Source organism: Strix aluco, chromosome 2 (genome assembly GCF_031877795.1).
Source record: "Strix aluco isolate bStrAlu1 chromosome 2, bStrAlu1.hap1, whole genome shotgun sequence".
NCBI lineage: Eukaryota > Metazoa > Chordata > Aves > Strigiformes > Strigidae > Strix > Strix aluco.
In genome coordinates, this window is record NC_133932.1 from 34,702,644 (window position 1) to 34,721,283 (window position 18,640).

The following is an 18,640-nucleotide window of genomic DNA, read 5'->3' on the forward strand; positions in this document are numbered from 1 at the left end:
ATGTTTTGGATTTCTCTTTTGATTGCTTTGTGTATAGAGTAGAGGTTTGTATTGAGCTGTTTCATTTGCTCCATATTTTCACTCAATTTATTCTGATTAGTATGTGTGAGATAGTTTAAAATCTGTTTGTCTTTAAATTTTATTCTAGTTTAGCAGCACAGATCTAAATAATCCTTTCCAAAATGGTCAATTTTATGAGCTACCAGTCTGGCTTTACTTTTATGCAAGTCTGTTTTAGGCTGAAGATTTAAGATGTAACCCACTAAAGCCAAGTTAGTAGAATACATGTGATTCTTGCTGTAACATTTTTATGCATACAGCTTGAAGTTTTAGTGTCACTTAATAGTAGAGTGCTCATGTGAACAGCTCTGTATGAAGGCTTTTTTTTAGTAAAAATTCTTAGCTAAGTTACATTTAATTCTGTTGGTTAGTAAGATTCCATTGAACAAGAAGATGCTTCTCTATTTAAGTATTATACACCAGAAATTTTTGTGACCAGAATAGTTCTCTGAAAATAATTCTTTTGATATTTGATGTATGACAGGTGATAATAAATTATCAGGTTGTATATACTTAATAAGTAGTCCCAGGATTTTTTTCACATTGCCTATTTATATATCAAACCAGCTATTCAATGTGTAAACCAACTTTGTAGTATCTGTGGCATTTATTTTACAACAGCTTTTTCCAGATCAAATGGATATTATTGTGGTCTGATGTATTTTTAAAAATAATATTTTTCTTCCTAGGGCGTGGACATAACTACAGCTATGAATGATCGAGCAGTGGCTCAGAAAAGGCTTAATGAAAACACGTTTGATTTAGAGGCCATGTGCATGTTAAATCGTGCACAGGAACAGGTATGTTGCACTTTTTCATCAGCATTTTGATGAACTTAAAGAAAGTAAACATTTTACCCTTCATACCAGCTGATTTTTCTTACATATTTAAGTACAGGTTTTTGGAAGCCCAGTTTATGCGCACATGTTTAAAAATTTTGCCTTTATTTTGCGCTTCATAACACTGATTTTGAGGATAAACAAACAATGAACCATGAACTTGCTAGACTTTGAGCTCAGGCTTTAGGGTTGACATATGCTCAGCTTTTTGGAGCGTCTGCTTACAAATGAGTATTAATGAACATAGCACTAAATGTAAGTGAGGAATCATTATGAAGATTATTGAGAAACAGAGAATTGCAAAGGAAGAATGTGCAAATTTTTATTTTGGTCTTACATTTGATTTTTATTTTGTAGATTGACGCCTGGGCTCAGTCAAACTCCATACCTGGCCAGTTCACAGGAAGTACTGGAGCACAGATACTGTCCTCAGATGAGCTGACCAACAGTGGTCCCCAAGCATGGATTAGAAAGGTAGAAGTTATGCAGACGTACTTGTCTAACCATCACATTTTAAATAGTAGTGGAAGTATTGGAAAATGCAAAGGATGTGCCTTAAAAACCTATGGTAATGCATGTGTCAAATACAACAGGTTGAGTTAAATCACTGTCTTTGATCAATTTAGATACTTGCTGCTGCCGTATCCATTTTGTTGTGTATTAAGGTGTTGCTCATGACATAGAGTACTTCAATAAGATGTGCGTCCGGTACTTGAGTCAGATTGGCTCATATATGCTGTTACCTTACACTGAAATGACATTCATGATATTGGTATGGTTGCAGTGGTAGGTCCATCACTACTTTTACAGGACTGGGACAGATCAGGCAAGGTTTGATCCTGATGTTATTGAAGTCAGTGATGTTTTGGCATCAACTTCAGTGAACCAAGTCCCAAACTGCCATTTTGTTTGACTTGGTTCTATCTGATTGCTACTTTGCCTTTATTTGTATCACCAGGGCTTTCTGGGAGCCAAAGATCTGGAGTACTAAACCAGGAGTTGCAGTTGGGTTAATAAGTTTAATGTCATCCTTCAGTGAAATAGTTCCTCTTATATTGGCATTGTGCAGAGTAATACTGGCTTATTTTTGGGGTGTGGTGCGTCATACATACATGCGTTTTATAAGTTTAATAATTCATACTTCATCTTTGAAAATGAATACTGAACTGGTTCTCCTTCAAGAAGTAGAACTGAGGAATTCAAGCAATATCTGCCTTTCAGGCAAAAAGAATAATGAGTTATGGTGGTCAATCTTGCAAGTAATGTAGTTGAGTATATGTTGTATCTGCTTATCCTTCCAGAACTCAGTGTTAAGGCAGCCCTCAAAACTGGTAGGTTAGATTTGAGGCTTAGGTAGAATTTTCCATAAAATTTGGTGTAAACTAAATACAGAAGCCTGGAATTACAACATCCTAAAAATAGAAATATTTTTGCCAAGATTCACTAACTTGTTTTTCCACTTTATATAGCCAAGCAATACAGAGAGCCAGGCAACAAACACAGAGATCCAAGTTAGTTGCTAGATGGGAATCTTTTGGGCTCTTCTCAGTATTAATATAGAGTGTAGATGATAAAGTCTTATTTTAACAATTATTAACTTTGAGATTGCAACAGAATGTTAGCTTTGATTACAATAATTGTCCCTGGCAGAGGAACTTAGAAATATAAAGCACTCAGCTGTATTGGTGAGAAAAGGAAAGCTTTTCTATCATGAGGCTTGTGAAAGAGATTTAGCAAGCCTAGGAGGGTTCTCCCTTTCTGCAGTACCTTGAGTGAGTTCCCAAGGCAATGGAAGGGGAGGATCTCTGATCATCTCTTTCCCAAGCCGCCTCTTCTCATCTCATTTTCATTCCTTGAGGTTCTGAGGTGGTCTTCTGTGCCTTACAGTGACAGGAGTGTCCACTAACAAAAATCAAGTGGAGAAGGCAAGTGTGTTTTCCCTTGGTCTTTTAATTTTGTGATCTGCTTTAAAAAAAACCACAACAAAACAACTAACAAACAAAACAACAAAAAAACCCAACAATGCTTTATAGGGAGAAAATGAGAAAAGAGTCTGGTCTCTGGCTTGTGGACATGACTGCTGTGAGGAGCAGAAGCACATTGGAACATTTTGTTGAATGTAGAAATAAGAATGAGCTGGCAGAAGTGCTTCTGTCCTTCTCATAGCTGTAAAAATGTACAGTGGTTTGCAGTAGTAGGCGTCCTCCCTAGCAAGCATCATGTGGTTTGTCAGAAAGGAGGCTGCTACTGGAAACAAGAAGAGTTGGGTGAAGAAGATGAGGACACAGTCCTCTTTCCTGCTCTGGCATTCCTCAGCTTGACTTCTTTTGCTCTTTCCAGGTTTCATATTCGCACGCACATTGCCATCAAACGCATGAGATGACAAGTAGTTACAGTCATGCGCCCTCTACAAAATGCATTAGGGGCTACAGAAGACTTGCCCTGTGGTTTGGTTTTTGTTTTTTTTTTTTTTTAGGAATGGTGGGGCCTATGAAAGCCTTCACAAAACTTAGGTTTGGTGAACTTAATGTGGAGTTGCATCCTGTGGTTAGAGAATGATTCCACAGAAAAAAGTGAAGTAGGGATAATGGGTTCTGAATGCATGTTATCTTTCTCAGTGATATGAATGCAAACCAACCATGAAATGCAAAGTACAGGTTGTATTTTACTTAGGCACTTGAAGTTGTGTAACGTGGTTCCTGTTAATTATGCAATGTAGCACTGAGAAGTCAGACTCGTCCTCTCTTTTTTGTCCTAAGAATGTGTTTTAACATTTAAAAAAAGTAGTATTTTTAAATTTTTTATCTGCTAGTAGGGCTGTGGAGTTTCTGGGGGTATGCTGTGTGTGTGAATTAATGCACGTTTCTGACTGAAGATGTTGTTTACTCAAGGCATTTTGCTTGGGAGATTGCCATGAGAGGACTTGTGGACGTGCACTGTTTAGCAGAAACAGAGCCCATGTCAGCTAGTTAGTTGTGTATCATTAAATGAAGAATTAGAACATGTACAGACATTGTGCTTGACAGAGAGAATCACAAAACTAGATAGATGAAACGAAACAGAAGAGCAGTGTCAGGAGGGGAGAAAAATTAAAGTACTCGGGGAACTTGTTTGATAAGTGCTGTCTTCACTTTGCATTTCTTGGATTTCAGGGGATTTTTTGTACTTTAAAAATGACTCTGGAGAGGTAATATGTACTCAAACCAAAATATGCCTGCAATTTCAATCTTATCTCAATAAAGTTTTGAGGGAATTAGTTACTGAAGTGGTTAACGTGGCATACTTGAATGTTTGACATGCCAATTAGAAGTATGGTTTGTAAGTAATGTGCTAATTCATGATGTTCATGCATAGGGTTCTGAGCAGTATTTGTAAAGCAATAATGTGTTGTTAGGTTTCTTGTATCAGTAAAACAGATTAATGAACAATATTATCTTTTTCTTTTGAAAAGTGGTTTCTGTTTCAGTTTATCATCATTGGTGTAATCAGTTCACAAATATGACTGACTTGTTCTGGAGGTTGCTGCTTTTTTTCTTTTTTCTTACAAATAGACTGTGCTGCTGAATAAATGTCAGATCAGAGGAAGTGGTCACATAGGTTTTTTTTCCAAGCAAATTCTGTTGAGGTCTACTTACCCAGACTTTCTCAGACTCACCACTTATTTCTGGATTTATCAACTTCATTCTATAGCCTAAACTTGCTCTCCAAACAAGATTTCTGCAACGTTTTATGCACACAGGGTAATGCTAGAGATCTGTTTCATTCATTTGTGCTAAAGCATGACACACAGTTTTACAGTGACCATTAGAATGCTCTGCTTTGCATAGCAAGGTCTGAGAAGTTCAAGCATACCTTCCATTCTTCCATAGTCATAGCAGATTAGCAAGACTCATGCTAACGATGGATTTAAAACTGTGTCTTGTGATTGTCACTTGGAGAAGGACTGCTGACCTTCTAACAAGGCCACTTACGAAAATACTTGTATTCCTATTGCCTTATATGACACAATGAGCTTTTCTTGGAAATGAAGGCAACGTGCAAGACAAATCAGCTGTACGGTAGTTATATTGGACTGGCTCCCTGTTCAGTCCTCAAAATGTGTGGGGTTTTTTTTTGTTGTGGTTTTTTTTTTTTGTTTGTTTGCATTTTTTGTTGGGGTTTTTTTGTTTGTTTTTTTGGTTTTTTTCCAGCTAGTCTCAGCTTGTTTTCTACTGATTATATGCAAAAGCTGGGAACAGAAATCCTGAAGCTGATGGTGAGCGTAGTTTTTGTGAGGCATTTGATGGGATTTTTCAGAAAGGTATTCTTCCTCTTGCGCTGGGAAAGGAATGTGGCTGCTGTTAAAAGTGCTGGTTCATTTTATGGAAAGTTCAGGTACTTTGCAAAAGTTTTGCCAAAGACAGATGCTTGTTCCTGGTACTTGACTCAGAAATTCTTTGGCATTAGTCTTAAAGTAATCTTTAAGACAGCCCACTGTGCTATAGCTGAAACTGTCCACCTACTGCCTTTAAGGCTTTGTTGTCCTTTGCTTAATAAATTATTGCTCCAAAGAAATAAACCTTCCTCCTGACAATTTATGCTTTAGTGCCCTGTCAGCATTGTGAGAAGGAACGGGTATTTTCACAGAGCAGAAATTGAAGATGTATTTTAAGATCTCTCAAATAATTATGGCTTTCCTATTTCAGATGTTGCAGGTGCTGTTTTATAGATTGTTCAGTTCAATGCTGTATGCTATCCTTTTCCCAAAGATAGCTGTTGCTGTTAAACAATGGTGACTGTCCCAACTTGTATTGTGTTTCAGAAAAAACCCCGTAAAATCATCTTTGAGGTGTGATTTTTTGTTTGTTTGTTTGTTTAAGCCCTTAAATGCTAATTCAGGCATTCATGTCCCCCCAGATTCGTTGCCTTAACATAGCTTTAAAAGAGTAATAGTTTTAATTAAAATTACTAAAAAACCCTCTTAAGTGATTAGGTTTTAGTATGTAGCCTTCTTATTAAAGACAGTGTTGACACAAGAATGTGGCTTATTAGTTGTCGCCATCTGCTGGCAGAATGGAAGTGTGCTTTATTTGGCTGACCTTTCATGGAATTTAGAGATCAAAAGATGAGAAAAATGATACTAAATTTTCATGCAGGCTTACTGTAATTGAGAGTGAATGAAAAAGAAAATTATTTTGTAAATAGTTATTTCTGACAACAGTAACCAAATACTTAGAAACCTGGGCGGTTATTGTGTTACGTACTCTTCAATTTGATATCCTCACTATGGGGCAGGTCTGCAAGGGTACATAGCTGCTAAATAGTTTTGTGAGACTTGGCCTTTTATGATTTTTAAAACTGAAAAGAAATTTATATCTTGCTTTCCTGTTTTTGATAATGTTTCTACTATTTTTATGTTTTCAAATGTAATTACAAACACAGTGCTACCCATACTCTATTAAATCATGGGCTAAGTGAAGTTGTCTTGTCATTAAATTATAGAAAAATAGTTAAAGAGGATATAATTGTACAGGTGACATTAGAGATTTATATTCAGTTTATTACTTAAAAAAACCCAAAACTGAAATACCTTTCTCCCCTGCTGCAGGCCTTCTTTGCTTCTTCAGTAAACTGAATCAAAGTAGGCTTCTTCTGGCTCCTTTCATATTGGTACCAGAATTACTTCATTTAGCCTTTTAGTGTGATGCACAAATACAGCTATTCTGTAATGAAACAAAACTTTCATTTTTAATTCCTTCTTGTCTCGGTTCTGTTGCACATGTTTAGGAGTCAGCATAGTGTAAAAAATTCCTATTAAAGTTACCAGATAGGATTCTGAATTCACACATTAGAAGAGGTGTTTTTAATAAACTACGCTTTGGAATTTAGGACTCTTTTTATTTCCAGTGTTTGGAATTTGTTCAGGCTCTGGTAATTCCTATATAGGAACCTTGGGCTTTGATTTTTTTCACTACGAATAGCAGTATTTTTGATTCTGTTCTCCTTTCTACACCACTCCTAACACCTGAATTAGTACGTTTACAGGTGTGATGAGAAAGCTGTGTAACATTAAAGTGACCTCATCAAGAAATTGCACTCTGTCATTTGTGAACTGAATACACACTGGTGATAATGAAACAGATGTTTATATTGAAAATTCTATCATTGCAAAGCAGGTACAAAAGAGGAATCGGAACCCAGGGTGACATTGACTGGGGTTTGTATCATTCTCGGCATGGTTGCCCTTTTCTTATGAGAGGTTCCTGGAAAAGAGAGGGGAGAATGAAAATGGAAGTAAGTAAAAGCTGTTCTAGGTGTATAGATTGAGGCAGTTCATATCAAAGAAACTGATTGTCTCTGTGTACACACACACACTGCATGGTCTGCACCAGTCAGAAAAAAGTTGAACTGGAGAGGAGCACTTAGCCTCTCTACTCTTCCATCAGACCGCTTTGTTATTAAATGCAGCATCCAGTTGCATGATTGATAGGTATTTACTGTTTAATAGGTAAATATTTGGAGAAATCCTGCCACAATCTTCAACAATTATTTTTTTTTAAATTTTTTTAACACCATGTATAGTGGGGATTACACACATGCATCATTAGTGTGTGTCAGTTGCCAATTTGAAATCCCCTTAAAAATACATTAACTTTAGTCTCTGCTAAAGTAAGACTTCTGGTTTTGTTTACATACAGATTGAAACCAAGGACCTGTCAGTCCTTTGTCCAAATCCGGGAGATGCTTACTTTTGCAAGCACAACTCAAAATAAAGCAAAAAAAAAGTTCTATTAATTTGCTTTGATAGTAAGTAAAAATTTCACAAAAATGCTAGGCAATGTCTCATCTAACCTACTATGCGAAATAACTGATGGACTTATCAGTGCCAGTGTGTAAACTTGTATATTTTAAGGCAAGCAATTTTTTGCTGTGATGGAAATGATTGACTTACTTACTTGGGTCAGCGGGGGGGGCAGAAGAGAGATGATAGTTCACAGAATAACCTGTGAACTTTCACCCCTCTATATGGAAACTTGTTTCAGGGTCAAATCCTTGTAGCTGCCTTCTTGCCACGGTCAATGCCAGCCCTACTATTCACAACACTGCGGCCATCGAGGCCTAGGTACGTAAACATTTAAGGAGTTTTTAAAGTTCTTTACATCAAAACAGATTTTTAAAATTTCTGTTTATAAGCTTTCACCATTTAACAACTATTATGTTAATGATTATTTGAAAGAATGTGAAGACTACTGCTGCTAAACTGTGTGGCTAAGCGCCTTTTTTTTTCCTTTAAAAAAAGAAAATAAAAACCTGTATGTTTCATGTGGATTTTCAGAGTAGAACTTGAATGTGCAACTGCTGTATAATAAAACGGGAAAACTTTTTTTTATATTTAAAATACGCCTAAACACTATGTGAATGTCATTACTAAATGTGCTTGTATTTTGTTCAATAACTAGGTACACTTGGCACACATGTTGCCAGTTAAACAGTTAACACTGCCTCCTTTCACAAGATGAGAAGAGATGCATTGGAACCAAAGTAGCGTGTTTAAAAATGGACGGTTATTGTTTTATTAAATACATATGTCTGAAATGGGTCACTTGCCGCTTTTGGATTGCATTAGAATTTTCTTAAGTTGTTCTTTTTTGAAAATATTGATTTGTGTCTCGTGTGTCTGCGTGAATTCTGGTTTATACAAAATGTTAATGTATATAAAGCTAAGGTGTATTTTTTTTGAATTGAGTCTGTGAAAGGTTGTTAGAAACATTTTTTGGAAGCTCCCACTTATTTTTTGAAATCCCTGTGCTAACTTTAGGTCTTGTTTTACTTTTCTTTTTCTGGATAGGATCAGTTCTTAAGAGCAGCCCCTGTAACTGGAGGAATGGGAGCTCAACTGATGAGAAAAATGGGCTGGAGAGAAGGAGAAGGGCTTGGAAAAAACAAAGAAGGCAGTGTTGAGCCTATTATGGTCGATTTTAAGACAGATCGGAAAGGTAAGCCCTTCCATAGATGTCTTATGGCAGTATAAATTTCTCATGTCTGTTTTGGAGATAGGCAAGATAACTTTGAAGTAGTGAGCTTTTTCTGGATACAGTTTCACTGTAAAAATGAAGAGAATGATGTAGGTGACTTTTGGTACTAGTTTTTCAAGCCCTGGATTTGGATATAGGCTTTGTTCTTATGCCCGTGAATTCTTCCAGATGTTCTTAACTGTCCCTAACCTTCACCTTCCATTTTAAAAAGTGCTTCTTGGTGGTTCTTAAATTAGGGATGTGCTTCGGTTGGATGTATGGAGAAGGCACGGACAGGGAAATGAATTGTGGAAAAGCTGTTGTGGTTGGTCTAGAGAAAGTGGCTGAAGCAGGAATGGGGCAGGGTAGAAGACTGAATAGTTTGATCAGTTTTAAACTGAGGTGAAGGACAGAGGTGAGAGCTACAGAGTTGAGTTACTGCTGCCTTTCAGCTGAAGTCCTGACATGAATAGACTGTCGTACTGATGGTTTTAGGTCTTCCAAATGGACTCTGTTGCCTTTTTTGTCCATCTGATCTCCCTGCTGTTCTGTCTCCTGGTTTGATCCTGCTGCAGGCAGCTCTGCTCAACTACAGTGACGTTTCCCTGATGGTTTCTAAAGACTGCTTTAGCAATCTTTCCTCCTCCTCTTTTATATAGTCCACGGCCACAGGCGGAGAACTGTTGCACTTGGCTCATTTGAGTCCAAAGAACTATCCTTTTATTTATCGGCAGCCCACTGCTGCGTAAGCTGACAGCGTGGTTTATATGACCGGCCGTCTCGCCAGCATATTCAGCAAGACTTCTGTTTTCCAAGTGAATGTTTATGAAAATTTTCCATCTGAAATATCTGTACAAGTTCTAACCATTTTAAATACAACACGCAGAATTTCAGTAGTCAAGATTTATGATTTAATTATTCTATTACACGTTACCACAATAAACAGTTGAACACTGACTGTAGGGAAAACAAATTCTTACTGTTGTTCTCCTAAATATTTTTTAAGAACTGGGAACCTTTAATATATTAAATAATCTAATATTAAAGCCTGAAAATACTTTGAATTATGGGTTTGTGTTAGCTTTTGTCAATGCTCATAATTGAGCTAGGAAGAAAGCAAAGCATAAAAACGCAAATGATGAGTTTATTTGCAGAGATATTGCTGGAGGAATCTTTAGGTGTCAAAATGCTAGTTCTCAATACAGAGATGGTTCAGTACTGCTCAGGTGACCAAGCTAGCAGTGAAAGTATAATTTAAACATTTGACTATTAAGTGCAAAGAGGTAGAAAATGAGAAGGCGAGCCTATGTTATGAAAATATCCATTGCTTTCTAAATTCTAAAGACCTTCTAAAAGCATAATACAGTTTTATAAACTGCAGCAGTCTCAAAGTACAGAACACAATAACAGACATCTTCGTAGTATACGAACAATGACCAAACTTGCTTTATAGCTGTTTTTCTTCTGTGCAAAGGGAGGCGGGGGGAAGATACCTGGTGACAGAGTGATTGATTACCAAGGAAATGTTTGAAAAATATATTGTTACTGTTGATCAGTTGCAGTGATCTTTCTAGACATTTTTTTATAAAGTTCTCGCTGCTGGTAAGAGTTCAATTTAGCTTGATGAATATCAGTCAGTGGGAAGAAATGGAAACCAGTCGATTTCAGTATTACTTGCTCAAGCAGCCTGCGTAACAGTGATGGATTTTTGTGGTCAGGAGGGAAGAGTTAGCTCTGTTCATTATGTCACTTGCTTCTTGTCACGTCCTAGGGAAGAGTCAGCATTGCTGCACAACCTGTGAACATTTTGAACATTAAAAACATTTTGGTGATACACAGCTGTGTCACCTTGAATTTCCAGTTCTAGAAGTGTGCATCAGGATCCTCATGTGGTTTCTGATATAAATTCCCCTAATGCCTGCAGAATTTCATACTGAAATTTCCAACATCAAGCCCTAAGGCCCGAGACAGGATCAGATCCTCATTGTGCTGGGCATTCTGTAACAGGTAGTTTGCTCTCTCTGCTTCAGAATGCTCTGCCTCGGTAACAATTAAAAATGTTAGATGGAGTTAAAGGATGCCTCTTCCTGGCATGCGATAGATTAATCTGAAAATACTGATAACCTTAGTGAAGGCTGGGCTTTGCTTTAATTTCATAGTTTTAAAATACTTGCTTATTATTATACATGCAATCTTGCTGATAATTTCCACAAAAAAATCTAAAGGTGTTCTGTCTTGGTAAAGAACACTTTTATATATATATAATATGGGAAGACAGCTCATGTTATGAGGAAGCAGCATGTTTCATGCATTACAAAGAAGCAGCTGAACAGTGTTTATACATTTATGATGAGTAGCTGAAGAGCTTCTTAAAACTTTAGTGTTCTTTGATGTTAACTGTATAAAGTCAGTTTTTTTAAAGTTCTGTGCAGAGGTTTAAAGAAAAGTCAGAAATGTTTAAAAGGAGTCTGTCTGTTACTAATTAACCAACCTGTTCTTGTTTTATAAGGATTTTTTAACATGTTTTTGGAACTTATCCCTCAAACAAATATGATGTACAGTTACAGGAACAAGCAGTTTGCTAAGGAGTTACTTGGTAGGCTGCACTGAGACATAAACCAAAAGGTTGTCTGCCTTTGCTGTAGCTTTTGCTTAGACCCTGATTTTTCCAGACACTGAATGAACTCTAGTTCTCTCACAGACAGCGTTGAAACCAAACCCTTCTTGAGTTTTGCTGTCAGCCAGTGAATTGTTGGTTGTCTGTGTTGAAAGAAGCTTCGTCCATCAGCAGAGCTTGTCAGGAGTCCGTTGCAGCTTTTTTGAAAATCCCTCCTGAGGTACCAGGGACAAAATGTGGAAGACAAGTGTCAGTGACTTAGAGTGAGGGAGACACAGTATTAATGCAGAGAATGATTGAAGAGTTTTTTTTCTTGGGTGGAAATCTTTGGTTATTTTGGATATAAAATTTTGTAAGGAAAAAAAAAAAGAAACTTTGTTTCAATGATTGTTGTCTATGAGGGTTTCATGCCACTCAAAGTCCCTACTTATGAGCTGGAACATTAGGATGAAAATCTGGTCAGGAGGGAAGGATTTTCTTCTAAAGCAAAACAAAATAAAATGCCAACCAAAAAATGCTGAAGGAACAGGAAGAAACTGGAAACAATTGCAGTATCTCCCTGTCTTTATTCACGAAAGCCAGGAACAGAAACATATTGAGGTAAGAAGCAAAGTAATATTGAAGGATTGAAGTCTGAGAAATTCTGAAAAAACAGTCAGGTGTTTTGATTACATGTAAGGTAATGGCAAAATGAATGGAAAGAAACTTGAGTTACTTCTTAAGCATGGTATGGTTAGTGGCATTTGATAAATTTTTGGCAATTGTTACGTTTTATGTCTTGCTCTTGTAAGATTTTAAAAAGAAAAATGTTCAGCCCTTGTGTTTCACAGTGAATTCCATTGGAACTTGTGCTCTTTGTATTGACTTGGAGCCCAGTTGCATGCTTCTCTGCTACTTTACATTCACTGTGATTGAAATCACAGTAATTGGGCTGTGAATATGCACCTAAAGGATCAGTATTAGAATAGTTAAATAAAGAGAGCACGTTATAAGAACACCACAGTGCTATTCGTATCATAAGAGAATATATTTGGTACTTTTTACTGTTTCATGAAAATACTTCAAAGGCTTAGTATATTAGAGGCAAACTGTTAAGGTAGCGGGTGACTCTTGGGTTGCACAAAACAAATACTGAACGAGAGAATGTTTTAAAGTTTCTCTCTTGTTCGGTGTTTCTCCAAAGAAGGCATGGAAAACCAGGTGTTCCCTGACTTGCATAACACTACTCAGAAGTTTTCTACTGCCTGGCTTGTTAAGAGTCTTACTAGAGCAGTTGGGAAGAATGTTACATGTAGTATGGAGGGGGGAAAAAAATGCTGGGATAAAAGGGAGTTTGAAAGACTTCAGAAAAGGCAGTTGTGTCTCCAGGTTTCATCTCCACTGGTACATGTTACTGCTTTACTGACGAGAATACAGAAACCAGGTGGGAATGATAAATGTAAACGTTACTGTGTTTTGTTCAGGGCTTGTTGCTGTGGGAGAGAAGGCACAAAAGAGATCTGGACATTACGTTGTGATGAAGGATCTTTCAGGTGAGATTCTTACTTGTCTAAAAAATCTCATTGACAATGATTGCTTCGAGAGCAGCATTGAAATTTCAAATACATTTTATCTTTAAGGTAAACATCCAGTTTCTGCGTTGATGGAGATCTGTAACAAAAGAAGATGGTCACCACCTGAATTTGTGTTGGTGGATGATAGTGGGCCTGATCATCGCAAACATTTTATTTTTAAGGTGCGTTTGAGTTTCCTTGTTTGCTGTTGGTTTCTCTATTAAAAGTGGTGTAAATTCATGTATATAAATTTGTATATAAACATATAAGCCTTGTGAGCGGTGGCTGAGGACTGCTAAGCAGTGTCTCAATGCTAAAATTTAAAAGTTCTGTTTCTGTAAAGGCCAAATCAGATCTCTCAAGCACATAACCTGTAAATCTGTGAAGAAACACAGTATTCCACTTCTTACTAAAATTATTAAACCTATGTGGTATCATATTCTTGATGTTTACTTGCAGGTGTAGTGTTAAGTCTTAGTCGTGAGCAAGATTGGGTTAGTTTTGTCCTTCAGTTATCTTACGATGTGTGCTTGCTTTTTCACGTAATATCTTGTATTGGCAGTTACTACTTGGAAATGCTTGTGCTTGCAGACCAGCCGTGGATTTTGTCTACCCCTAAAGAGGAATTAGATAGGGAATGTGCTTGGAGGAGCTATGTAGTGCTGCCTTGAAACAGAAGTGAAGAGGCACTTTCTAACGCTTTCTTTTTTCCTCCCCCTCTTTCATAAACAGGTGAGAGTCAATGGAAATGAATATAGGCCTACTTTTGCCAGCCTTAATAAGAAGCATGCTAAAGCCACAGCAGCAACTGCGGCTCTCCAAGCGATGGGACTTGTACCAAAGGAAAGCATGGTTAATACCACCATGTTTAGGAGTGCCTCACACCGCTAGATATTGTTTTTTATATTGACATTATTTCAGATAATTTTACTCTGCACAAAAATGGTATTTGCCCTTTCATGTTGTAAATACATTGGCAATTCCCACGTTGTAAAAACTGTACAGACACCTTCAGGTTTTTCTTTTGTACCATCAAAATGTATTTAAATCATACTTAGTTTTTGGTATGTTTATATTGTTTACATTAGTGATGTAATTATTTCTTAAATGACTAAATCAGACGACAGACTCTGGAGGCATCAGTAATCTAAACCCTTGTTTTAAAACTCATGCAATTTCTCTTCAATACGGAATGTTAACACTTTCATACTGTTTTGTACTATGCTGCAGTTTTCCCTGGTCTTGGTAAAGCTACTCGTGTGCTTTTGCCGACAGCTGGTAAAAGGTCGCGCGGCTTACCTTAGTCTCGTCGAGGCTGGCGTGTACTGCTGGACAGATACTGGGCCAGTACTGTGACCCCTGCGAGAAGGCAGGCGGTGGTAGCCCTGTTGTACAGCGTTAGCACCGCGGCTTCTCTTTGGCTTTTGGTCGGGGGTTTAACTCGGTGGCACACTGCGACTGGCCGTACAGCCCGTACTCTAGGACAGACATGATTAGGCAAAAGACTTGGCTTTCAGAGGGGTGGCAGAAAGTCCAGCAATGGAACCGATGAGACTTGCAATGTAAAGGTGACTCTCCCTGCATGTTCTGAGAAGGGAGATGATGGAGTTGTCTATTCCAAACAAATTAACACACTGCCTGATGTTGATTGTAAGAATTTGTGGTTAATGTGAATTTTAAACTCTAACAAATCTACAACTGGATTCGGGGGGGGAGGGAGGGGATAGAATGATGCTTAAAATTGTTGTACCCAACTTGGTCAATAAAGCAGCACAAGTTCATAATCTTAATCACTGGTCAGTAAACAGTAATTAAAATGTATGCCAAAACAACTTTTTGAAGAAACGCACAGTATAAAAGTATGCTTTATGAAGATTTTCAACAGCTGTTAGGGCTGCAGAATCAGTTCTAGTCATTTTTGGTTGCTTTGAACTATTACCAAATTAACTCCTGGGGCTTAAATTTTCCGTAATGGTACTCTGCCCTCAAGGAGACAGCCTGATCCAGAGTTTTGGCAGTTTGACAATGGAGAGGATGTAGAAAGCTTTTCCTTTTTTTTTTCTTTTTTTTTTTTCTTTTTTCCTCTCCTTTCCTCTTTTTTCTTTTTTTAATTTAAGAAGTATTAGTACTTTAGCTATGTGCACTTTGCATTGGAAAGGGCATTGTACACCTCTTGCCAGATTTGTCTGAGTTCTGAGCAGACTGCCAGGATTTATGGACTTCAGTAGTTCAGGTGCTTATTTCAGAAGAGTCTTTTTGAGGTCATCTTTGTATTACATCTACTGACCAGAGCTTCATCTGGGACAGGAACAAAATACAGTTTGTGTGCACTAAGGCTGTGCTCAGGCCTAAAGTGAATGACCTTTGCAAGGGTAGTAGGAACGTGGGGGTGAAGAATTACTAGTACCTCTTCTTTCACAAAGTAAGGTAACTTGTGTGTATCTGTCAACTGTTATGGAACAAGGTGTCTGTCTTTGCCCTAAAGGGACAAGGATCAATGTCTCATGTTGCGTACAGCAGAGAAATGGTATTTGGTTCTCTACCACACACTTCTGAGAAATAAAGCCCCTTACTAGTCTGTCAAAGCGCTCTAGAAATGTCTAGTTAATTTTCATGGACGTAGTTGTCTTTAATTAAACTTTTTTCCCTTTGGCTTCTCGCCTTCAGTCTCTGACTAAATGTTTGAAGATCTTCTTACCTCATTTGCTGAATGAGTTGGAAGGTGTGTATAAAAACCCAAAAGTAAATACGATGGTACAGCGATGGAAAGATCTGCAGTGGGAGAACTGGGTGTTGTATCTGGCTTAACTGAAGTTTGGCTTTTTGATGTACGACTTGGAAGTAATTAACTCGGGATGTGGGAGCAGCTCCTAATCAGACTTCTGTTTAAATGTCTGGCTTGATAGACCTAAAACATCAGAGATGTTGATCATTCTGTTTCATCTGTGGTGTCCGTGTCAGCACTGGTTTCACATCTGTATAGTGTCAAATCTGGGAATGTACAATCTCTTGTTATTTGTTCTTTTTTTGGGTCTGTATTCCCCATGTGTCATGCAAAGATACATGTTATCTCACAGCAGCAAAGAGCAGGTGGAATCAGTCCCATTGACGGCTCCATTTTAAAAGTAACTTTAGGCAAGTTCTGGATTTCCTGCCTTAAAGATGTGGTACTGTATGTGGGTTTAACCTCTGGTCTTAAGAAAGACTTACAAGAAAAAAAGAAAATTAAGGTCTGTTATGCCCTAATTATGACACACTTTGATTTTGAGGTTTCTGTTTTAGTTTCATTCCTTGTTGTTCAGAATGATATATGAATCTAAAGCTAGTGCAGCGATGTGCTTCTGTTAAATTTGTAAATTTGAATTGGTTTGAGTGTCCTTTGCATGCAGGAATAGATAAGTAGTGATATATTAAAAAGAACAAGGAAACACTCTCTTGGAACCTGGTTATTTATGCAGCACTTCAGCTGTCTTAAAGGTGAATAGTCTGTGACTCCTGCTGATGGAAGACACGATCCGTTTGGCTGTTGGATTTCCTTTTGCTACACAACTATTTTCCTAGAAGTAATTTCACTGAAAGCACTTCTGACTTCCCTGTGGCGGGGAGCATTTTGAAACAGGTGCCCAAGAACTTGTAGCCAGCTTCCACCAGAACGATTTCTTGCCAGTCTTCTTATTGTAGTTTTTAAATAGTTAGGAGCAGGAAGGTGAAGTTCCTATGCCTGGGGAAATTCAAAATTGCCTCTTCAAGTGCAAGAACTGTATGAAGTCGTAGTCAACTGCTACAGTTTCTAGCTCTCCCAAATAAATCACAGTTGTGATAAAATTCACCCATTTAGATAGGTTAAATAAATAAATCGTACTGCTCTACAAGCGTCTGGAATGATGGCAGTATTTACTGAAAATACCTTTAGGTGGAAGAGCAGCAGACTGGGTAGCATAATGCTGTTAACTTTTTTTTATGGGAAAGGTTCATTGGAGCCAAGTGTGCTTCAAGAACAGCACTGAATCCCAGAGCTGTAAGCAACTGGAATATGCTGCTGAAATTACAGGCAAAGCTATGGCTTAAAACCAATACTTCACAGTATGAGGAGGAGCTACAGCTCTAGTAACGGTGTGGAGCTTGTGATAAAGAATTTTGTGGTAAATTTTTGAAATGACACAGTTCTAGACTACAAGAATGTAAGTGCAAGTCAGATTTTTTTAAAATGATTGCAAGCTATTAATTGGTGTTAGCATCTCGCTGTAACTCACATGCTAGATGTGAAAATACAAACTGGAACTGAAATTAATTACTGTATTTCCTAGAAACAGGCTCAAGGCCACATACCAGAATGGTTATTGGCTTGATTAAGATTGCTTTCCCATGGAGGCAGCTACAGAATTGCTTTTTCCTATTGCTTCCAGTAACTTCTTCCACGTGCTAACACACTCCGGAAGGAGGCCAGTTCCTCCAGTACGTGCTGGGAAGGTGTGGGCTGTTTTGGAGCCGGGGCGGTGGGCTCCGAGGTGATGAGCAGCTTTCCGAAGGGCTGACGCATGTGACGGCAGGGGAGGCAGCACGCCGTTGGGCGCACCAGAACGTGGTGGCTGTGAGAACTGCTGCCAGTGACCTACAGCTGGGCTGGCACGTGATTTCAGCGCACTGCAGTGCCTGGTGGCAGAGGCTATGGCTGGTGGAGGCAGACAAGCCAGATCGTGATGGCACTGAGTTAACTTACTCTCAAATGAAAAGTGACTGGAAATGGAAGTGTAGTTAACAAACACACCAGCCCCTTTAGAAACCCCATTTTCTGCTCTTCCCCATGCTGCCATTAGCACTGGATTTTCACTCGGTGTCTGATGGAAGGGCAAAAGGGGGAAAAGTTCAGTAATTTGCTTCTAGATTAGTTAGGGATAAGCGTAAGGATTAGATTGTACTACCCCAAACTCTACCAGAAAGAGTATTTGACCTATCAAAGTAATATTCAAAGATGCCTTTTCCATCATAAGAGAGGAACTTTACCTAGGTTTTCTAGATGCTGTCTTGTTCAGAGTAGCACTGGGCTGAGTGTCAGGGCAGTTACTGTAAGGTAACAAAGTATTCCAGGGTAATTGTATACATAGTGTCTTCTTGGGGTAGGATCCTCCAAGTGGTGATGATCAAAGTAACTGGATGGCCCAGGAAGCTTTCATCCTGCCTCAATCTGCAGTAAGTGCCCACATTTTTAAGTGTACAGGTTCTTTCCTCAAGTAGGACGGGGCTCCAGTCTAATGTTACTGTTTCAGAATCAGAGACAGCTGCAGAGGTGGTGAGCAGAACCACACTGTAGTAAAGATGAGGGCAGCCAACCACGTGGCATGAGCACTGCTTTATTTTCTGTGCGAAATACCGGCTGCATTAGGAATCCTGCTGGAGGGCATAGGCATGACTCTTCTTGCTCTTGCTCTCCAGCTTTAGTATAATCTGCTGCAGGCATCCGATCACCCCATAGCTGGGTGAAAAGTGACCTACATGCCTCCAAAATACCAGCTTTGACTTACTCTACCTGCAGTGAAACAGACCGTGTGAAACCTGTGAATAAACTCTACTCTTGCT

General features: G+C 38.3%; 1 protein-coding gene across 6 annotated transcripts in view; it reads left to right on the forward strand.

Annotated features, from left to right (window-relative positions):
• The window catches only part of SON (SON DNA and RNA binding protein), a 41,109-nt gene extending 24,615 nt beyond the window's left edge, over positions 1-16,494 (forward strand). For 2 of the 6 annotated variants that reach the window (XM_074814271.1, XM_074814272.1), the window contains exons 7-12: positions 750-860; positions 1,257-1,373; positions 8,728-8,875; positions 12,974-13,042; positions 13,130-13,245; positions 13,796-16,494. In XM_074814271.1, the coding sequence (XP_074670372.1) occupies positions 750-860; positions 1,257-1,373; positions 8,728-8,875; positions 12,974-13,042; positions 13,130-13,245; positions 13,796-13,954 (720 nt within the window). In that variant the 3' untranslated portion in view covers positions 13,955-16,494. The other 4 variants (XR_012621889.1, XR_012621890.1, XM_074814273.1 and 1 more) reach the window with 4 other exon arrangements.
• The last annotated feature ends 2,146 nt before the right edge of the window (positions 16,495-18,640 follow it).